The 22563-nt window shown below is 59.2% G+C and overlaps 1 protein-coding gene and 1 pseudogene across 4 annotated transcripts in view; one reads left to right on the plus strand and one right to left on the minus strand.

Moving 5' to 3' along the window:
- SYK (spleen associated tyrosine kinase) overlaps positions 1-22563 on the plus strand; it is an 80619-nt gene that overhangs the window by 29431 nt on the left and 28625 nt on the right. For all 3 annotated transcript variants that reach the window (XM_079790969.1, XM_079790970.1, XM_079790971.1), the window contains exons 2-4: positions 6310-6748; positions 8585-8745; positions 21281-21419. In XM_079790969.1, coding sequence (XP_079647095.1) covers positions 6344-6748; positions 8585-8745; positions 21281-21419 — 705 coding nt within the window. In that variant the 5' untranslated portion in view covers positions 6310-6343. The remainder of the gene's footprint in view (positions 1-6309; positions 6749-8584; positions 8746-21280; positions 21420-22563) is intronic.
- Positions 14555-16234, minus strand: LOC307111232 (D-3-phosphoglycerate dehydrogenase-like; annotated as a pseudogene). The gene has a single exon. The product of its transcript is annotated as a D-3-phosphoglycerate dehydrogenase-like (transcript).

Consider the following 22563-nt stretch of genomic DNA (forward strand, 5'->3'; position numbering starts at 1 on the left):
CTCTGCACTCTGAGAGGGGTCTGGGAGCACCATAGGGAGCAGGGCCGGAGCCCAGTCGCCTGCGGCCTGTCTGTGTTCCCTGGGAGGTTTGCCCCGATGACGAGAAAGCCAGCGAGAGCACTCAGCCGCGTTCAATGCGAGTTCTCTGTATTATTTTCTCTCGTTTTTCTTTTTCCCCAGAGGAGAGTGAGCAGTGAGGCGGTACGGGACACACTGGCTGGGTAACAGTCAGTGGGGGGATGTCTTTGGACCCGCTCGGGGTCCAGCTGCCTCAGCCCACTGGATGCAACCCCCTCTTCCTCTTCTGCTCAAGAGGAACGTCACCCCTGACTGGCGGCTCAACTGGTCGGAGCGTTGTCCTGGCCACCAAAAGGTCATGGGCCAGTTCCTGGTCAGGGCACATACCTAGGTTGCAGGTGTGGTCCCCAGTCAGGGCACATACAGGAGGCAACTGATCAATGTTTCTCTCTCACATCCATGTTTCTCTCTCTCTCTCCCCCTCCTCCCTCTTGTCCACTCTCTCTCTCTACAGATCAATGGGAAAAATGTCCTCCAGTGAGGACTGAAAAAGATAAATTAATTAATTTTAAAAATAAAAAGAGGGACCTTACTAGTGACACCTTCGATGGCCCCTGTTCGTTGATTACTAAGTCCCGTGCTCCTTTTAATAGCCAGTTGCCTCAGGACACACACCTGTGCGATGCGGCGGTGGGTGGGGGTGGGGTGGCGGGGGGAGGGTCGTGCAGAGGGAACGGCTCCTCCCAGTGCGGTCAGAGCTGGGTTTGCTGTCACTTCTCTGAAACCGACCAGCCACCCCTGACCAGCCCAGGCAGACCCTCTCTGTAGACCCGGCCTCTTTCCTCTTTCGTATGCAAATGAATTGAACCCACAGATGATTTTTTCTTTTTACCCAAGACCTGACACGATTTTCATCAGCAACAAGCTGCAGAGGAAATTCCCGGGCAGAGTTTCCCAGGCTGCTTTGCATTGAGCTGGCTGTGTGGCCTTGGGCACGAGAAGCCCAGATAGCTGTTCGCGTCTTCTTTATTTTGTTCCCCAACATGGTCGGATATGGCAGAAATGTCCCCAGTTGTTTTGTTTCCCAAAGCACCATCCACTTCTTCCACTGCCACCTCAGCCACAGCATACGGGCAGGCTCCGCGGCCAGAGATGCGAACGGCCAGCAGCCGCCTGACTGCGAGCGCCTGGGCGGTGCTCTCTGCGGGAAGAGGCGGGCCTGCACCCTGTGGCTCGGTGCCAGGGCTCGGTGGGCCTCCAGAAAAGCAGAAGCCTTGGACCCGAGGTCTGGGCCTCTGAGAACCAGGACAGACCGGCAGCCTTCTGCTCCCAGGCCGTTTAAAAGCACTGAAATGAACAGATTTAGGGAACAAGAGTGCTGCCTTTAAAAACACTCTTACACCAGGACACATGGTCATCCTTACAGATGAGGTTGGGCCTGTTTTGCAGGCGGGAGAGCAGAAGACCGTTTGCAGTTGACCCTCGTTGTTTATGAAATCTGTATCCACCATTCACCTTCTCCCAGTGTGTCTGTGAAACCCCAGTGAATACGCGGCGCGGTGTGCGCTTTGTGGGCCGCACAGAGAAGGGAAACCTGCGTCGCCCACGGGTCCCTTCCCGGCTGAGGCTGAAGGATGGCTGCTCCTTTTGTCTCGGCTCCCACCGCACAGGAGTGTCCCTCTCCGCTCTGCTCAGAGCCCCTGGGTCGGTCGGCGTTTGTTGTGCTCCTTGGGGCTGTGCTGTTGGAACGGCCGCAGCACAGCGCCGAGTGCAGCCTGGCTCCGCGGGAAGGAGGCAACGCCGTGCAGCGCTGTGGCCCCGAGCTCAGTGTGACAGCGTCAGCAACATGCACAAAGTATGTTTGTTCAAACAGCAGCACACAGAAAACCCGGCCTCTGTGGGCCGCTGACTCAGTTGCCGTGACCACGGGCTTCCAGGGAGAGGGCGCAGCCTTCCGCAGGGGCAGGAGCGGCTCAGTGCCCACGGTGACGTTTGGGGCCTGCTGCCTGCTTAGCGAGAATCGACTAAAGACGCCGAAGGCGACGAGGAGAGGGCGAGGAGTGGGACTGATAGAATGGGGAGGAAGGCGGGAAGCAGCGACTCGGTGGAGGAGTGTGAGGGTCTCACTGCGAAAATCAAGGCCCTGCGTGGAAAGGCAGCTCTCGTTCGCAGGGGCCAGGTGCGGGTGCTGGGAGCTGGGGCCCCTGGTGGCATTTGTGGCCACGGAGTGTGGACGCAGGGGGGTTGTGCCTAGGTGTGTCCAGATCTCGGTGTCTGCTGCCTTTCAGGAGGGTCTTGGGCAAAATGGAATTGTGTGGGGCCAAGCAGCCAGGATAGTGAATGTGCCAGAATGACATTGAGTGGGCAGGGCGTGGAGCCTGGAGCAGATGAGCCTGAGCAGAGCTGGGAGCAGGTGAGCCTGAGCAGAGCTGGGAGCAGGTGAGCCTGAGCAGAGCTGGGAGCAGGTGAGCCTGGAGCAGAGCTGGGAGCAGGTGAGACTGGAGCAGGTGAGCCTGAGCAGAGCTGGGAGCAGGTGAGCCTGGAGCAGGTGAGCCTGAGCAGAGCTGGGAGCAGGTGAGCCTGAGCAGAGCTGGGAGCAGGTGAGCCTGAGCAGAGCTGGGAGCAGGTAAGCCTGAGCAGAGCTGGGAGCAGGTGAGCCTGAGCAGAGCTGGGAGCAGGTGAGCCTGGAGCAGGTGAGCCTGAGCAGAGCTGGGAGCAGGTGAGCCTGGAGCAGAGCTGGGAGCAGGTGAGCCTGGAGCAGGTGAGCCTGAGCAGAGCTGGGAGCGGGCACCTGAAGACCTCGGGGAAGCTGAACTGGATGTCCTGAGCATCCCGAGGGAGCTGAGGGTCAGGGCTGGAGGTGCAGAGGCAGGGCCTGGGCTGCGAGAGCCCTTTCCGCCAGGTGCATCCATCCCAGGCTGGACAGGGCCACTGGGGGGCCGTGAGCTGGTGCTGCCACGTGCTCCCTCAGGACGGGGAGCCTCGGGCTGGATGCGTGTTCCCCAGGCTCCTCGGGCTCTGCACCCCGCTGTCCACGTGGCAGCGCAGCCCCTGCACCCTGGGAGTGTGTGCTGAGACAGCGTGTGCGCTCACGTAGAAACTGGAAAGAGGCCCTGTGCTCCCACGTGGCAGGCGCTGTGAGCTCCGCAGCCCTCCATGGTGAGGGCCCGGGGACACTCCGCTTCGCGGCTCCCGTTCAGGGCCAGAGGGCAGGCTTGGGCTGACGGTGAAGGAAGTGCACAGTTGGGTGAGATCAAGATAAACGGGGCCATGAAGCTGCCTCAGCTGCGCTCCTCGGCACACAGCCCTCTGAGGTGGCCAGAGCTGAGACCACACGCCTGAGAAGGAGAAACCGAGCAGGTTCGCGTGAGGCCTGGGGTCAGGAGAGGCCGCCCCGTGCGGACAGGAAGGAGGACCGAGCACTTGGCACGGCGCAGGCGGGCAAGAGAGGGAAGGGCTCGGGCCACGCAGGGAAACAGGGTTCGAGGAGGATTTGGGGTGTCCCGGGGCTAGGAGCGGGCTCGCTGGCCTCACACTGCCCACTGTGCAGGGCATGGCCCAGGGGGAGGCCTGCGGAGGGCGGCCTGGGTACCGCTTCCGTCCACATCAGGGAGGGGTGTGCGGCTCCCAGGCTCCCTCTGGGAGACAGCGCCAGGGCTTGGGGTGCGTGTTGGAGAAAGCCGTGAGAGCTCCCTGGAGACCAGCGGGCTGTCTCCTAGGTCCCCACCCCGGCAGGTGGTCCTTGCCCAGACTCCTGCTCCCTGAGGGGCCCGTTCCAGCACCGGCGGGTCACGTCCGGGAGGAGCGTGTCTTTTCTGACTCAATGGTGAGACGTGCACCATGACCGAGAGGGATCCTGAAGTCTAGGGGCTCGTCCCGGCGGCTGGTGAGGGCTGGTGCCATTTCTCAGGTGGGAGAGGCAGAGGGAGGGCAGGCATGAGCCACGAAGGCTGAGTGTCGGGCAGACCCAGGTGGAGGCCTCAGGCCTGCGGCATCCGGTCTGGGTGGCGTGCAGGGGCCTTGCTGGTAGGCGGTGTGGATGGGGAGGACTGGGTGCTGAGCGAGAGGAGAGGAGCCACGGAGGGAGGGGGCAGTAAGGAGGGAGATTGACCCGCTGAAGTGGGCACTGCCAGGAGGCTGGGCCTGTGGAGGTGTGACATCAGGAGGAGCAGAGGCCAGGGAGGGGGCAAGGGGAGGAGGCGGGGGAGGGGTGTGGGCGGAGGGGAGGGCCGAGTGGAGGGGTCAGCAGAGGACGCACAGGAAGCTGGCCAAGCTCTCTCCTCTCTCCCTCATGTGTGTACGATCACATGTGTGCACATAGAGCCTTTAAAACAAAACTGGACTCTCTGTACCCCTTATTTTGAAACTGGCTTTCATGTAATTTTAAGTCTGTCCACCTGCCAGGTGCAGGACTGTTCCAGGGGCTGACAGCACAGTGAGCAAGGCAACCCTCCTGCCCGCTCTCCGCTGGGGGAGCCCGGCCTGAGGGGTCAGGTGTCAAAGGGCCTCACCCGTGGGGAGACCTGCGGAGAAGGGTGAGCAGGGTGCCTCCTGGGCGGCCCGGGCACTGCAAGGCATTACTTCACGTCCCACAACATGTTTCTGTCATGGACAGAGGGACAGGGACAGGGTGCAGGGATGGGAGGAGGACCAGGATGGGAAGGAGCAGCCTGGCGGACGGCATGCTTGCAGGGTGCGGCTGAGGCGATGCAGTCAAACTAGACAGGGAATGTGTATGGACAGAATGGAGGTCACACTAAAGGCATTTGTCACTCAAGCCTTTGGATGGGGGCTGGGCCCTGATGGGCAGTGTCCAGGCGAGGGAGGCTCAGGTGGTGGAGGTCCCGGCCACAGGCAGGGTCCGGGCCCCGCATCAGCGGCACCGAGATTGCTGGCCTGCAGCCCCGCAGGCCCTGCATTTCAGATCCAGGTGATGCTCACGTGTGAGGGCTTGTAAGTGCTGGGCTGAAGGGGGGTTGAAATGTGGCCGGGGCCCATGGAGCGAGGATGGCCAGGGCCCAGGGAGTGAGGGGTGGCCAAGGCCCAAGAAGAGAGGGTGGCCGAGGCCCAGGGAGAGAGGGTGGCCTGGGCCCAGGGAGAGAGGGTGGCCGAGGCCCAGGGAGAGAGGGTGGCCGGGGCCCAGGGAGAGAGGGTGGCCGGGGCCCAGGGAGAGAGGGTGGCCGAGGCCTTAGAGACGGTAGTTGGAGCAGAGCGAGTGTAATGGAGGAGCTTACGTAAGTGCAAGGGCAGAAGGTCCCGCAGACAGACCAGCAGATCCCTGCTCCTTAGCTGAGCCCTCGGCCTGACATGCGTGTGGACTGTGCTGACAGGTGGATTTTCAGGAACTAGACAAAGGAAAACAATCACAGATATGCAAATGCTGGAAGCAATCATCATAAACACAGTGTCCTGGGGCCCATACGGGGCACTGGGCTGGCCATGTGGCCGGGACTATGGTCTGCTCCATGGGCACCTGTGCTCCCGGGGCCGCCACGCCCGGCCAGCGCCCCCTGCTCAGGGCTTCCACCCTGTCCTGTGTCAGGGTGTGTGTGTGTGGGTGTGTGTGTGTGGGTGAGTGTGTGTGTGAGAGATAGTGTGTGTGTGTGTGTCCGTGTGTGTGTGTCCGTGTGTGTGTGTCCGTGAGTGTGTGTGTGAGTGTGTGTATGTGTGTGTGTGAGTGTGTGTGTATGTGAGTGTGTGTGTGAGTGTGTATGTGTGAGTGTGTGTGTGTGAGTGTGTATATGTGTGTGTGTGAGAGTGTATGTGTTTGAGAGTGTGTGTGTGAGTGTGTGTGTATGTGTGTGTGCATGTGTGTGAGTGTGTGTGTGAGTGTGTGTGAGTGTGTGTGAGAGTGTATGTGTGTGAGTGTGTATGTGTGTGTGAGTGTGTGTGAGTGTGTGTGTAAGTCTGTTTTTGTGTGTTAGTGTGTGAGTGTGTGTGAGTGTGTGTGAGTGTGTGTGAGTGTGTGTGAGTGTGTGTGTGTGTGTCCGTGTGTGTGTGTGTGTGTGTGTGTGTTAGAGTGTGTGTGTGTGTCCGTGTGTCTGTCTGTGGGTCTGTGTAGTGAGAAGTGTGTGTGCTGGGACAGGTCTCATGGGTGTGGAGCCTGCACTGCTTCTCAGTGGGGAGGGTGGGCGGGTGCCCGGAGCGATCTGGGGGAGGGCAGGAGGGGCGGGGACAGCCGAGGCCGGCCCTGGGAGGATGTCACTCTCCGTGCCCCAGGGCAGAGGCTGGCAGTTTTACACCAGTTCCCGCTGCTCAGGTGCTGACCCGTGTCCCTCTTGGTTCTGCCAGGTGGACACGTGTGCCGTGGCGTGAGGGAGACAGCATGGCTGCAGGCGTGGCTGACCACCTGCCCTTCTTCTTTGGCAACATCACCCGGGAGGAGGCCGAGGATTACCTGGTCCAGGGCGGCATGAGCGACGGGCTCTACCTGCTGCGCCAGAGCCGCAATTACCTGGGTGGCTTCGCCCTGTCGGTGGCGCACGGGCGCAAAGCGCACCACTACACCATCGAGCGGGAGCTGAACGGGACCTACGCCATCGCGGGCGGCAGGGCGCACGCCAGCCCGGCTGAGCTCTGCCTCTACCACTCCCAGGAGTCGGACGGCCTGGTGTGCCTCCTCAAGAAGCCCTTCCACCGGCCGCCCGGGGTGCAGCCCAAGACGGGGCCCTTCGAGGACCTGAAGGAGAACCTCATCCGGGAGTACGTGAAGCAGACCTGGAACCTGCAGGTGAGCCGCCGCGGGCGCAGTCCCACCCTCCTCAGGGCCCCGCCTCGGATAAGCAGCCTGAGCATCCGCTTGGGCCAAAGCCTTCGCCCAGAAGGCAGCTTCCGCCCTGTGCTCACAGCGGGGAGGGTGGCCTCCTCGTGCAGCGATGCGGGTTTCTCCCCCAGGAAACCACGTCACCATTCACGCCGGGCCCTTTCGGAGAGCGTGGCAGGCACCCCGTCAGTTATTTACCCGAGGGGGTCGCACTAGTCAGGATTCTATAGCTCCGTGACCTCTCGCAGAACGTCGGCGTCAGCACACATATTAACTCACGGCTGTGGCTGCGGGCGTTCCTCCTGCCACCGCGCTGCATTTAGCCGGCTCCACTGGTGGACTTCCACTGTTTACAAATCCTGGGTGAGGAGCTTCCCTCGCAGCCATCCTCCGGCTGCGCTGTGTCTGCGGGATGGCTGAGCAGCTGGTTTGCCGCAGCGAAGGGCGTGTGTGTCTGATTTGTGTGTGTGGACAACTTGTCATCCATGAAGGTCCCAGAGGCTGTGACCACTCACACCCACGGCCTCCGGGTCCTCTCTGGACTCGCCACTCCTCGCCAGCCCCCGGCGCCTGCACTCCTCCGACTCATCCGTCCGTGCAGGGACGGCTGCACCGGCTCCCGGACGCGTGGCGTGACTGCTCCCGCTCCGTAAAACTTCCTGTACTAAGTGCCACCCTGCAGGTCACGACCACCCTGCGCCCAGCGTTTTCACTAGCAGGCACTGGGTGTTAGACCTCCCTCTACCCTTACAGTCAGGTGGTCAGAGTCATTGGGGTGTCATTTATACACCCTCTATAGGCACAGTCCTGTGCCTCTGCCTGACACACAGGGTAACGAGGCCCCGTCCAACCGAGATGCGCAGCAGCTCCACTACCATCGAGCGCCCTGCGCCAGCCCCGAAGCCCCGCACCTGATTGCTGTCCCGTAGTTTTGCTGCTTCCGGAACGCCATATAAATGAGCTCACACAGCAGGCAGCCCTGTCAGACCGGCTGCTTTCGCCCGGTGCCGCGTCCTGGCGAGGCAGCCCTGTGGCCCTGGCGAGGGAGGCAGCCCTGTGGCCCTGGCGAGGGAGGCAGCGTGTGGGCCCGGTCAGTTCTCTCCGTCAGGGCTGCGCAGGGCCCGCCCTTCCACTCTGACCTTGACGCGCTTGCCTTGCAGCCTCCCTGGTATGTAACTGACCGCTGCTTTGGTTTTGCATTTCATCTGTGAGGCATGACAGAACTCCCATCCTCACCTGCCCGCTGTCTGCCCTCCTCCCTTCCTTCTCCTAGTTTGGGTTGATTCTATTTTTGCCTTTTGTTTCTTGTGGTTTGTTTTATAACTTCAAATAATCAGACTCTGGTTCTCCATTGACTGCGATGCGCGATATGTGTTTCTCCCCCACTAAGAACAAAGAGGACAGAGCTCCCCCAGGTCAGCCCTCCTGTGTCTGTTCTGTGCCATCATTTCCGCAGCGAGGTGCGCCCTGCAGGACAGGCAGCACTGTGCGCACTGGCCTCGGGGCAGGCAGGAGCGCTGGGCTCCATGCGTCTCCATTGTTCGTAGGTGACTGACGCGGAACACTGTCCTAGACTACTGAGCCAGGGACTGAGCCAGGGACGGGGCTGGGTCATCCCGGCGTTTCCCGGGCTGGTGTGGCCTTCAGAAGGCCAACACGTCTCAGTGTTCTGAAGTCCACTTTGCTGTTTACACCTGGAAGGTATTTGATACTGCGCAGATCTTACCGGCTTTATTTATCGAGGGAGCGCACGCGCACATTCGGTGCGCCTGAGGCCCCTCCTGAGCGCAGCTCTGCCCGCAGGGCCAGGCGCTGGAGCAGGCCATCATCAGCCAGAAGCCGCAGCTGGAGAAGCTCATCGCCACCACCGCCCACGAGAAGATGCCCTGGTTCCACGGGAAGATCTCCCGGGACGAGTCCGAGCAGATTGTCCTGATCGGGTCCAAGACAAACGGAAAGTTTTTGTAAGTACTGCGTCTTTTCCGACACGTGCGGGCTCCGGGGCGTCTCCAGTCTGAGCTGCCCCTTGTCACTCACGTTTGTTTAGCCCAGTCTGACCCCTCAGGGAGCCTCCTCTCGGGCGGGCACTGGGGACAGCATTTAAAGGCTGTTCCTCCGCCTCGGAGCCTGCTCTGGGTGCAAGCTGGGCTGCATGGTGACGCCTGTGGCCAGTAGTTTAATCAGGAGGCAGTCCAGGGCTCGCCAGTCTCAGCCTGCATCTCTGTCTTCCTGGGGACTCCGGGCCGGGAGCGCAGGCTGTGTAGGCCTTTGATCGCCGCCGTCTGGTCTTCGCCTCCTCAGCTCAGGGGGAGGTGGGCGCCCCGATCCTGCTCACTGTTATCCGCAGAGGCCAGGGAACCCTCCGTGTCGGGTCCTGGAGACACAGGCCACCTCGGGCGGGTCCGTGGCCCAGAGAAGGGAAGAAGCTGTCTCGGGCAGGTCCCCCACGCCCCGAGGGGCCTGGCCAAGGCGACTCCGCAGCCTGCTGGCAGGGCCACTCTCCTGTGTGCCCGGCTTAGGGGCCCCCAGAGGTGCTCACTGGGGCTTCGCAGGGCAGGCCCCCCTCACCTGGACAGACACGGCCAGGCAGCCATGAGCAGGTGGGGTCATCCCAGCTGCCTTCGTAAACTTTCCCTCAAAGTACAATGATTTTTAAAGTCTCTGTTTAAAGCATTTTCCTTAGACTTGACCATAAGGCCTCTTACTTAAGAAATGATCTTAAACACATCATCTTATTAAAAGTCCCCTTAAAACCAGCACCGAGAGCCAGGTCGGCGGCAGTGGGGAGCGATGGGAGTGGGTGCGGCGGCCGGCAGGCCCTGTGCGCGAGGCCTTCTCCCGGTGGCACCTGGCCGCACTGCTTCCCGCGGTCTGGACTGTCACCAGCTTCTCAGGAGTAGATTCCAACGCACATGGCAGGGGGCTGTGGGCGTGGCGTTCAGTGTGTTCATCAGCCAAACTGCGTCATCTCAACAGCCAGTCAGGCCTCTGCCTCTCGCTGGTCCGGGCCCTGGCATTTGGGCTCGCAGGACCGGGAGGGCGTGCCCCCGGGGCAGGTGCTGCCGTGGGGAGGCCGTGCCCACCGAGCCTTGAGACGGGTGCGGCAGGACGGCCGGGGTCCGCAGCGGCGGTTCCTCCCCACGGACTCTTCTCGGCCGCATTCACGTTCACCTGAGAGCGTGTCTCCTGCCTCCTTTCAACCATGTAAACTGCGTGTCCCTCTCCGGACCCACATCACTGGTGTCCGTAGCTGTCTGGGGCACGAAATGCCGGCACTGCTCCGGGCACGGTGGAGGCGTGAGCCGCACCAGCACGTGTCTTGTGCAGCCTGCCTCTTAGTGGGAAGTGGACGCGGGGCCTTGAACGGAGCGGCACAGGTGCTGGGGATCGACGCAGGAACGGGGGTGCTGCCAGGTGCCTGCTCCGTCCTGGGCTGGGGGTGAGGAAGGGCCTGTGCGAGGGGACATGAGCAGACCCGAAGGCAGTGGGCCACCCAGCGGGGGTAGCCTGTGGGTGCCCTGAGGCAGGAGCGTGCTGGGGCTCCTGGGTAATGGGAGGTCCGGCTGCGGGCACGTCGGTCTGCCCACGTATGGGCAAGTGTCAGGGAAGATCCAACTAAAGTTCAGTGGGACCTGCCTGGCTGGGCGCAGAGGAGACGCTCCTGTGAGCACCCACAGGTGCCGGCCCAGGTCCCGCCTTGCTGGTGACAGCAGGGACTGGGGCCATGGGTGCCCTGGGCTCCCTGAGGGCTTGCATGATGGCGCACTTGGCCATGTTGAGAAATCAGTCATAGCTCAGGTGTGACCAAAAACCAAATTTGTTAGAAAGGGAAACAAACTTATTTTTCCAAAATTATGAATTCCTTCCCCAAGGGAAGGATCCAAGATCGGTGGGGTTCAAAGCATATACAATTTGGAGACCCACCTTTAAAAAACACAAAACACATTTTTTAGAATAAGAAAAGGATCACAATAAATCATCATTTTAAAGCTGGTAGACGTACACAGTTTAGAAAAACGACGTAAGTTTTACTTACCTGCCTGACACATCTGCTCGCACCTTCCCTTTCCGTACGCGGCCGCCGGTGTTTGCCTCTTCGTCCGGTCATAACTGGCTGCATCATTTCCGCTCACAGGAGAGGAGACCTCCCAGGCCCACGCTCGTCTTGGGGAATGCCGGCACGTTCTTAGGTCTGTTGTCAGCTTTGGAAAGGAAGTTGAGTAGAAGGAAAAGCAGTCTTCTGTGGTTATGATTAAGCATCTTTTACCAATCAGATAAGACCCTAGAGCCATGTGGTCACATTGCTGGGCCTGCTTGGGCCGGAGGCCAGGGGGCAGGGGCAGGCTGTGGTCGGCAGGCCCGGCCCTCCGGCAGGAGTGCCCGTGCGGTGTGCCCAGGGCAGCCCAGGGCCCGGGCTCGGTGCTGCTCCCGGTGCGTGGCCATCTCCTCCGTGCCAGGTGCTGCGCTCTTGGTTTCCTTCCGTAAAATGTTACCATGAAAATGCTCCCCAAACTTCATGTCCTGCAAGAGAAAGAAAAGGAGTTGTCATTTTCTTTGTGATTATACCCAAGTAAATGTTTTATCGTTTGGGGCTGAAGTTCTGACAAATCCAGAGCCGAGTCCCGGGTGCTGACTGCAGGTGTTGTTTTGGAAATGCCTGTGAGTGCCAGGCAGCACTGGCATGGAGTCGGGAAGGGAAGGGGTGGGAGGCGGAGGTCACAGGAGATGTGGGTTCCTGGTCGGGGCAGATGGCAGAACGGAGAGCGGGTGCTGCCATGCAGAGCCTCCTGGGCCACACCGGTGGGCCAGGCACACCTGGGAGACTTGTCAGGTCCTGAGACGGACCCCGATCTCTTGAAGCCCCGGAGTGGGGGCAGTGCAGGGCAGCGGCCCCAAGGGTCCTGCCAGGAGAGGCGGCTGAGAGGCAAGTCAGATCAGGCACCGAAGTCTGGAGAAATGAAGAGGGTGCTGTCCATGCAGTAGCTGAGAGTGTTTGCAGGACAGGGATGTGAGAAACTGAGGCAGAGAGGAAGCCCGGGAGAGTCTGAGTTCCATGATCTGAGAGACCCGTGTTTTGGCAAGTGCAAGGAGGCCAGGCGCTGTGGCCTGCGGCTTCACTGCCCCTACCCCCCTCGGCGGTGCGGGCCTCAGCACGGCGCTGGCCTGTGGTTGCTGCACTCGATGGGCGGGACCCTTAGACACACTCCCTTCCCATCTTCCCAGGGCAGCTCTCCAGTGTGTTAGTTAAAGCGTCCCCGGGGCCTCTGGTCCCGCACACAGAGGCCTCCGCGCAGGGGCCAAGGACAGGTGTGGTTTGCCCTGCAGAGGCATCCGTGGTCGCGTCCCCCGGGGACAGCTGACGGGTCTGCGTGGCCGGCTCTTAAACGCCCTGCGTCTGAAATCCAGGGGCCCTGACCTTTCTGTCCATACTCTAGGGCAGTGGTTGGCAAACTGGGGCTCGCGAGCCACATACGGCTCTTTGGCCCCTTGAGTTTTTAACAAAGGCCAGCTTAGGAGTACCCTAATTAAGTTAATAACAATGTACCTACCTATATAGTTTAAGTTTAAAAAATTTGGCTTTCAAAAGAAATTTCAATCGTTGTACTGTTGATATTTGGCTCTGTTGACTAATGAGTTTGCCGACCACTGCTCTAGGGGAAATCAGCACTTCAGTCTTTGAGCCATGCCTTCTGTGTTAGCTCCCATGACTTCCTCTCCCTCCTTCCTTCCTCCCCGCATCCTTGCCATTCTCTGTCCTTCCACACACACACACACACACTTACTCACCCGCTCATGCCTCCCACTGCGGGGCCCTGTGGGAGGCGCTGCAGTGAAGCAGTGAGCAAGATGCACAGATGGTCCAGTAAGTGCACTCTTCTGTACACACCTGGGGCCTAGAGGTGTCATGGATACAGAACCCCAGTGCCAGGGCTCTCTAAGGAAAAGGCTTGTGACCACCAGAATCAGAGGAGTGCAAATCAGAGCCTTTGTCCAGGACGGACCTGGCTCAGGGACACCGGAGGGCATCCCTGTCCCCCTCGACTATTAGAACAATTCCTTCCCCAACGTCCTCCCCTCCCTCCCCACAGGTGGACTGGATTGCAGGTGGACGCCTCCCTTTGGAATGGATACATAGTGGGAACATTTTTCAGTGCAAGTGCAGCTCAGCGAAAGGTAGCCACAAAGAAGTATTCCCAGTGCGGCACATGTCTCAGGGATGGTTAGACGGCTTGTAAGAACAGATACTTGTACTAGTATTCCCTACGGGCAAGGAAACATGTCAATCAGGATAAAGGATGATGAATGAGAGCTGTACCTCCAGTTGTGTTCCACAAGATGGATACAGAATCCCAACATGATGTGAGCAGTGGTTCTCAACCTTCTGTGTGTGGGGGAACCACTGGAGGGGCTTAAAGGCATAGATTACTGGGTCTGGATTTTAACTCACTAGGTTTGGATTATGGCTCAAGAATTTGCATTTCTAACAAGTTCCCAAGGCATGCTGATGCTGCTGGTCTGGGGACCACATTGAGGCCTGTTGGAGATATCTAGTACCCACTTAAGCGAGGTTAAGAATAATGATCATTTGAGATTTTTCAGAGTTCATTGGGGCGGGGGGGAGGGGGTGACTCTAACCGTATGTGCAACACAACCCAAATTCTGTGTTATTTGATGGGTTGGCATAGATAACCTTAAAATTGCTTCTATTAGTAAAAACTTAAGTGAGATAGTAAGGAAACTCAGGCCATGATGTCCGACAGCCCAAACACTAGCTCTGTGAAGACCACTTAATTCATGTCTCTGTCCTCGGTTTGCTCCATGATAGGATGGGGAAGCTAGTGTTTTAACTGAGTTGTGTTGGGGTTGAATTAGGTAATGTGCATAAGTTTAAGCCAGTGGTGGTCAGGTTTTTGTGCTTCTCACAATTACAGATTCTTTTCTCTCATCATTTCTAGAAAATACTCAGATACTTTTCCTTCATATATGAATTTATATTTTACCATTTATTTCTTCAGAAGCTCTTATTAAAAACACTAGTGGCCTGGTGCATGAAATTCATGCACGGAGGGGGAGGGCTCCCTCAGCCTAGCCTGTACCTTCTCCAATTGGGAACCCCTTGGGGGATGTCCGACTGCTGGTTTAGGCCCAATCCCTGTGAGATTGGGGTGAGATCAGGCAGGCAGAGGCAGTCAGACATCCCTCTTACAATCTGGGACCACTGGCTCCTAACTGCTCACCTGCCTGCCTGCCTGATCGCCCCTAACTACCTCTGCCTGCCTGCCTGATTGCCCCTAAACCCTCTGCCTGCCTCCCTGATCGCCCCTAACTGCCTCTGCCTGCCTGCCTGATCACCCCTAACTGCCTCTGCCTACCTACCTGATCGCCCCTAACTGCCCTCTCCTGCCAGCCTGATCTCGCCCCCAACTGCCCTACTCTGCTGGCCAATTTGGTTCTGATTGGTTGGTTTCTATGCTAGTCAGCGTCAAAAGGTCTGCCTTCTAGGCAGCCATTGGCTCCTCACAGTTGACCCAGATTTGGTTCTGATTGGTTAGTTTCTATGCCAGTCAGTGTCAAAAGCTCCTCCTCCTAGGCAGCCATTGGCTCCTCACAGTTGACCCAGATTTGTTTCTCATTGATCAGTTTCTATGCCAGTCAGCATCAAAAGCTCCGCCTCCTAGGCAGCCATTGGCTCCTCAAGTTGACCCAGATTTGGTTCTTTCTTTTTTTTGGGGGGTGGGGCAGGGGAGAGTGGGCTGTTTATTAAGTGGTTATCACAGGGGTCAGACCACATAAGTGGTGTCAGCCCCGGGAAGGTGACCTGTCAATGTTGATCACAAAGCCCCCAAGGCTGGTCCTGGGGAGCCCCAAGGTCAGAAATGAAACTGAAAGGCCTCAGTCACATGCTGCTTCCAGGCGTCCAGGCCAGCAGCAGGGAGGAAATGCCCATGAGGTGCAGGTCTCCCCATAGGACACCACCGAGGTCTGGTAGGACACCAACTGTATGCCTGCCTCTGCCAGGAGCCCAATCATGATAGGCAGCATGGCAGGGTTGGAGGGCTGAGCCCAGAACAGGAGCAGGGGCAGACGCCTGTGGAGAGGCACTTCTGGTCTGAAGGCAGCTCTGTTGAGTGCCTGCAGCACAGGTGTGGTGCCCTGGACAAAGCCCACAGCATGGTAGGGGGCACCTGCCAGGGCCACACACAGGAGGCCTTCCCCACATCCTTACTCCCCTGGCACAGTGGAGTTATGGGAGGTGGTTACATTGAGGCCAGCCTCCTTCACCAGCAGCTTGGCGTTCACCAAGTTCACATCCGCATGATTAGAAGTGTCTTTGAGGAGGCCGACAATGACTGCAGGCTCAGGCAGTTCCCAGCATTCTTCAAGGATAAGCCCTGCATTACCGCCTGGATGGTCCCTTTGGGGAACCCTGCCCAGGCTCGCATAAGAGTCCCCAGAGCTTCTGCCAGACTGATCCAAGGTTTGGTGTGCGTAGAAAAGGTGCTGGTAAGGGCCTGGGCATTCACGACCCCTGCGAGGGCTCTCCCCTTCACCATGTCCACGAACTGGACAGCGATCTCCTCCCCACAGCGGCTCTGGGCCTCCTTGGTGCTGACGCCCAGGTGGGGGCAGCTGATGACGTTCTCGTGGTCCACCAAGGCACGGTCCCGAGGCGGCTCCTCCGGGAACACATCCAGCACTGCGCCCGAACACTGCAGGACCCGGAGCAGGGCGCCCTCATCCATGATCCCTCTGCGGGCGCAGTTCACCATGCGCACGCCCTTCTTGCACAGGGCGAAGGTGCTGTCGTTCAGCAGGCCTGTCGTGGAGGGCAGGAGAGGGGTGTGCACAGTGATGAAGTCACAGAGGAGCCAGATCTCCTTCAGGGGCAGCTGTTGAACGCCGAAGGAGGCCTAGACCGCTGGTGAGATGATGGGGTCGTACCCTACAGTCTTCATCCCAAAGGACTGCATCCGGACGGCCACCTCTCTCCCGATCCTCCCCAGGCCAAGAATTCCCAGGGTCTTTCCATTCAACTCGGTCCCCATGAACTTATTTCGGTCCCATTTGACATCCTTCATCGAAGCCGTTGCCTGGGGAATCTGCCTGGCCAGACACATGATCATTCCACAGGTGAGCTCTGCAGCACTAAGACTGTTCCCATTGGGCGTGTTCATGACCAGGATGCCCTTCCTCATGGCGGCCTCCAGATCCATGTTGTACACGCCGGTGCTGGCCCTGCCCACCACCTGGAGCTTCTCTGATGCATTGATGACATCCACGGTCACCTTGGTGGCCGAGCGGAGGATAAGGCCTTCACAGTCCTGCAGCTCGGCTATCAGCTCCTCTTTGCTCAGGTTCTGCTTCTCCACCAACCTCCATCTTGCAGGATCTTCGGCAGCAAGGGTCCAGGCTGTCACTGATGAGCACTTTCTGTAGATTTGCAAAGTCCATTGCTGGAGCCAGCCTCGGGATCCATTGCTCTCTCTGGACAGAAACACCTCTAAGCCCCCAGATTTGGTTCTGATTGGTCAATTTCTGTGCCAGTCAGCGTCTCTGGGCCTATCATCGGGGCCTGATCAGAAAGTGGGGGCTGATCAGCAGCCCCGGTGGAGTCCTGGAGAGAAATGGAGGCACGGCTGCTGGCCAGACTGGGAGAGAAAGAGAGAGGCAAGTGCTGGTCAAAAACTGCCACAAAGGCAACGGATCAGTCCCTACTTCTCTCTTCAGGCCTCTCTCAAGTCCAGGGGGGTGTAAATCTCCGTCTCTCCTGCTCTCTTCCTCTCCCTGTGCCCTCTCATAACTCATGTTTCCTGAAGTTTTGGGTGACCTTTTAGTGCCCGTACTTGATCACTATTCATCTGTGGGGACCTGGCATATCCTACCGGGGAACGCTGTTCTCCAGAGCTGACGAGGTTCCCTCCTCCACAGGTCTGTGCTCTAATGCGGGGCTCTCGGCCTGTCCCCTGGCTGATGGCCCAGGTGCTGGCCCTCTGTCCACTGCAGTGCTAATATTGGGCATGGCCCTTGGGCCAAACTCACATTTTTTTTTGCTACTTGCCACTCACTTCTCACTGCTCAAATTTCAACTCACTTTTTGCTATATCCTTAAATTTCAAAAGCAAATGTGGGTTTAGAAAAATTTTATCCTTGCTCATTGATGAACAGAACAGCATGTGGCTGTCTTGAGCCTCAGATGTGAAAATCAAAGCTTGACCCTATCAGCACCGTCACGTGCCACTATCGTTGGTCAAAGGCCACCATTTCACGTGACAGGTGTGGCTGTGCGTGCAGGCTGGCATCAGCAGTCCCGAACTGTCTGAAGTAAAACGGTCAAAGCGGGTGGTGGACGGATGTCAGTATCAGTTCATCAGTCCGACCAAGGTCCCCACAAAGCTGACAGAGAAGACTGACCCGGTCCCCCCTGGTGAACCCGCGCACAGCGGGAGGGAGCGGGGCTGTGGCACAGCCTTTGGAAGGCAGCCGTGGGGGAGAAGCTGGCCCGGCCAGGCGTGGGCTGTGCTCTGCCCTGTCCTCTGTCACATGGAAAGCGCGTGCGCCTGCACTTGGCGATGGTGCAAGGCCGTTGCACCGAGATGTTGCATTTCTTATGCCTTCTGTGTCGTTAGGGCTGTGCCTCCCCTGAGTTGGGGCTCTCCTCACACCAGCCTGCTCACTGCCCAGCAGGCCACTCCTACACGCTCCGGCCCGGCTCCCACGCTGACTCCCTGAGAAGGCGCTGCTGGGCCCCCTGTGGCAATATTTGACCGCCTGATGCCGTGTTGGGCCTGGATGGGAGGGTGGAAGCTGCCGTGGGCTCCCTGCTTCTGTCTGCACAGACCACGGTGGCCATCATCGCAGGCACACTGCCCGTCCCAGGCGCCTCCTTCCCCTCCAGCCAGCCACGCTCTGCTCTGCCACGCACAATGGGAAGGAGAATAGGAGTGCCTGGTGGGCTGGGGTGGGCCCCGCTATTCTGCTCTGTCAGCAGCAGACACTGAAATGCCATGGGACCTTGGTGGGTAGAGACAGCCTTAAGGGTCCCCTGCCTCCGGGGTCCTCCCTCCCGCAGTGTCTGGGCATCACCAGGGCGCGTTCTCTCCGATAGAGGAGGGCCTCGGAGTCAGCCCTCCTTGCAGAACCGGCCTTGCTCCCACCTCCCCTGCCCATCACAGAGCCTGCGACTGCGCCTTGGGGGAGGGAGCTTCCTGCCTCCCTCCGAGCAGAGTGTTCATCCTGCATGACACCAAGACAGGCCCCAGCCAGTCAGGCCCTGCACAGCCCGCTCCAGTTCAAAGCGGTGACCCCAGAACACAAGGCTGTCGTGAGCGTGGCTCTCCCAGGAGACGCGTGGAGAAAAGCACCCGAGGGTTTCCGTGGACACGTATGCCCGAGGGCTCGGCACTGAGGCTGGAGGTGGCATCCTGAGCGTCCCTTCCCTGGCGCCTGTGTGGCACACGTGTGGCACACGCGGTGGGTGTGGGCGCAGCGCACTCTCCTGAGGAGCGGGGCCGTGAGAGCCACCGCAGCTTCCGAGCCAGTGTTTCCCATCTTTTAGATTAAAACAGCCAGGACCTGCCCCGCAGCAGGCACCTCCCCATTGCTGGCCGTTAATGTCCCCAGCCTCTGGTCTGTGCCGCCTCCAGCTGCTGGGCCTGTGGGTTTCCCTTCTGTGCCCTCGCTTCCTGCCAGCTGCGGCCGCCCAGGCTGCAGGGCCACGCCGGCCAGGCCTGGTCCTCACAGCTGCTCCAGGCTGTGGTCGCGCTGTGTCCTGGGCCCGGCACAGGCCGTGTGGCTGGAGTTTGGGCGAGACCGTCCTGGGCCCTGTGCCCTGCGGAGCCTCAAGGAAAGGATGCCTCCCAGCAGCCACTGGTCCACAAGCAGAAAGCACCCGCTCCCCCTTGCACAGCTCTTCATCCTGTTTCACAATGAAATGTCACCCAGGAGCGTGGGCCCCTCCGTGTGCCTTTGTGAGCCAGCACCGAGCCAGCACCGAGCCAGCACCGCCGAGTCAGGACAGGAGCACCACATCACAGCAGGTCCTGCTCACACCCCGCCACTCCGGGGCTCGTGTCCAGCAGGCCTTCTGTCTTCTTCCTGGGTTTCACTTTTTTTTTTTTATTTCACCACCTGAGACCAGTGCACCCTCTGGGCTGCGGGGGAGCTGGGTGCGTGTGGCGCCGGGAGAGCCGCGCCGAGCGCCTGTGCTGGTCCTGCTGCTCTGCTCTGTCTGTGTGTGAGCGCCCACGGGTGTTTGCTCCCGCTGCCGTTGGGGTCAGTGAGCGGCTTCTGAGGACTGCAGGCACTTGTGGGGTGCAGAGTGCAGACCCGGCAGGGACTGCTGGCTCAGGATGAGTAGGTTCGATCTCAGTAGAAAATGCCCGTTTTCCAAAATGGCTAGATTCACACGCCCTCCAGCAGGACACCACGGAGCTGGCGGCCCCATTCTCAGCAGCACTTAGTATGATCGAGCCTTTGAGCGTTTGCCTGTTGGAACGGTGTGCCTGGGTCCATTTCTTTATTGTGGTCTTAATTAGCATTTCCCAGAGCTCTAGCGAGGTGACTGCACTCTGTCCCTGGGCAACCTGTGATCCTCTGTCTCAGTTTAAGAGGGAGTCCATCAAGACACAAGGCCAGGGGGAGATGGGACATAAGCCTGGAGACCAGAGCTCAGAGCCCGTGTACTATTCCAGGACGCCGAGGTCAAAGGGCAGGGATGTTGGGAGTGGCCCGTGGACACTGGGCTCCCACTGCTGTCACACTGGGCGCATATGTTCTCAATGCTTACTAGTAGTCTTAGCAGTTGATGTAGCTCCTTAGACCGCCCAGCTCTCCTGCTTGTTCACACTAATCTACACTAACAAAGGAAAAATATGCAAATTGACCATGCCTTCACGACGCCCACCAGCCAATCAGGAGTGAGTATGCAAATTAACCCAACAAAGATGGTGGGTTAATTTGCATATGCAGGCACCGAATGGCCGGTGGTGGGACACTTGCATCGTCGCCATGACGTTCCGCACTGCCTCAGACACTCTGGGCCTCAGGACAGCGTGGGAAGGTGGAAAGACGGCTCCGGGCTAGAGCAAAGGCGGTGCCGGCAGCCAAGGGAAGGAAGCCCATTCTTGCACGAATCTTTGTGCATCAGGCCTCTAGTGCTTATATAATAAACAGAAATAGCCGGTGCTGTGCGCCACATGTGAAGTGGGCTCGTTCTCCCCCATGTGACAGCCTGTTCGGTCTTTTCTGTGTGGTTGGTTCGTAGTTTGACAACAACCATCTGGCCTCCATGGGCCACGGGCCACTCAGGGTCCTGGGCTGGCGAGGGGGCAGGAAGGGCTGTCCCTCCACCTGCACCAGCCGCCGAGCCGCAGGCGTGGCGGGAGCCCATCCATCACGCACAGCCCAGCAGGACTGGAGAGCTTTATTTTTTAACCAGTTCCACCCCACACACCACAGCTCAGCTCTCAAGTCTTGGGTTAGCTTTTGAGAAGAATCTATAGGAGCGACGACGGGAAAATATGGCCATGACTGTTTCCAATGCCTACCTCATGGGGTGACCGCTCACAGCTGGGAGGAGGCATCACAAATGTCCCCCAAACATAGAAGGCCAGGCAGGTGGGCACATGGGAGCTCTCCCAGGATGCAGTGCACATGGGCCCTGAGCGTTGGGGCCTCAGTCCCCTCATTGTAGGAAATGCCAGGACTGCCCAGCTGTCCAGCACGTCTGGACTCACCCCTCTCCGCTCTCATGACCCAACAGGCTCCAGCTGCTAGAAGGGGAGAATGGGCTGAGAGCGGGGTGGCTAAGCAGCTCAGTTGGGGAGGTCCCGCCCATCCCGTTCCTCTGCAGCCCCCCCGGCCTTCCCAGGGGGCTCGCCCCGCTGTGGGCAGAAGCCCCCCTCTCGTGCACTGCATGAGGGAAGGGGTCACCCAGTGACCCCCACCAGGATGCGGAAGCAGAACAGGGCAGTCCCTGATTTTGCCGGTCACTCCCACCCACAGTGGGTGACCTTCCCTTCTCCCGGGGTTCCTCTCACTGCGTCCTGTGCAACAACCATGAAGTCCCTCCTGCAGAAGGGAGAGCGTGAGCCACCCTGGGGGTGGCCCCCAAGTTCCCAGCAAGATGTGCATCACCCCCAGCCTGTGCCGAGCTGGTGGGAGCGGCGGCTGGGCCTCTGCCCTCAGTAGAGAGAGGAGGTGGTGGAAGGCTGAAGCCCTGCCCGCCTCGGGGCCTGTGGGTCTCAGAGCTGGAGCCTGAGCGGCTCTGCGCCCAGGGAACCGCAGCCTCTCTGATGCCCAGCCGGGTCCAGCCCAGGCCCGGGACGTCTTCGTCACAAGCTCGTGGTGTCACGGAGCTCTGTGTGGCCCTCCCTGGGCACGGTGGGCAAAGCCCTTGAGCCTGAGGTGGGGGCGCTGTGGCCGGCAGCCGGCCCGGGGCACTTTTCCTGCCAGGGGTGGGGTCGGGGTCAGGAGTGACTGGCTCTTCCTGTCTTCCAGGATCAGGGCCCGGGACAACAACGGGTCCTACGCCCTGTGCCTGCTGCATGAGGGCAGAGTGCTGCACTACCGCATCGACAAGGACAAGACGGGGAAGCTCTCCATCCCCGACGGGAAGAAGTTTGATACGCTCTGGCAGGTACCCGTCCATCCCGGCAGTGAGGGAACCGCCCCAGAGCCTGCGAGGAAGCCCCCGGGGGTCCCTGCCCGAGACCTGCCCAGCCAGGGCCTGCTCCCAGCTCCAGGGGCCAAGCACCAACACCCAAGTATGGGAAGCGCTGGTCTAGGGTCCTCCTGAGGTTCAGGCGGCTCCAGAGGTTCTGTAGCTTCTCCGGGCCCCGCCAGGACTGGGAACCTCCGGCGGCGCTCTGGGCTGTGTGCGTGCAGCTGGGAGGCACTGCGGGGAGAAAACAGCCGTGAAGACAGATACACACAAATACAGCGTGCTTGGCGGGGAGGAGGGATGGAGGTGGCCGACCAGACGTGTTTGAGTTGGGAGAGGCTGAGTTGAATGTAAGATGTCAGTGCCGTTCTTGCTTCAAAGTGAGCCTCCATTGAAATGAAGAGCCTCAGACAGTGAGGCAGCATCTCTGTGCCGGCCACCGCCTGCGGGCTGTCATCGCTCATGGCCGAGTTCAGTCCTGGCCGGCTGCCGGCAACCCTAAGCACTCGCCATGCGGGGCTTGCTCAGGCGCAGTGAGCACTGACCCCGCTCGCCGCTGTGTTCAGGGCTGCCATGGGCTTGCCTAGCTTGCCTTTATTTTAAATCACAGCCGTGGGAAGGGATGACGGCACTGCACGTGTGATTTTAGCAAAGCATGTGGGGAGATACCGAGAGGCCAGGCTCTGCCGCCCGGAGCAGCAGCTGCGTGCGCTCCTGTGGGTGAGGGATGTGAGCAAACAGCTGCTCCCAGGCCTGGCCAGGAGTCTCGTGTGGGAACAGCAACCAGAGGTCCCAACTCAGAATCCTGCCTCTAAATACTGAGACCGGGACCCTCCTGACCTCAGTGCACTTACAGTACCACCACCTCGGGTGTTGGGCCGAATGCTGTGATTAGAAAAAGAAACGCTTCTTTTCCAAACGCTGGGTGTTACACTATCCATGTCATTTATGACATTGACCTTGTCTTTTGGTTTGTAGCTCATTAGCATATGACTCATTCTTGACCATTTTAAGGTATATTTTATTTTATTTTATGCTTTATTTTCATGGTATATTTTATTTTATGCTTTATTTTAACGGTATCACTTTGAAAGAGCATTTAGCCTATCAAGTAGTCCAC

The sequence above is a fragment of the Cnephaeus nilssonii genome (genome assembly GCF_951640355.1).
Source record: "Cnephaeus nilssonii genome assembly, chromosome: 14".
NCBI lineage: Eukaryota > Metazoa > Chordata > Mammalia > Chiroptera > Vespertilionidae > Cnephaeus > Cnephaeus nilssonii.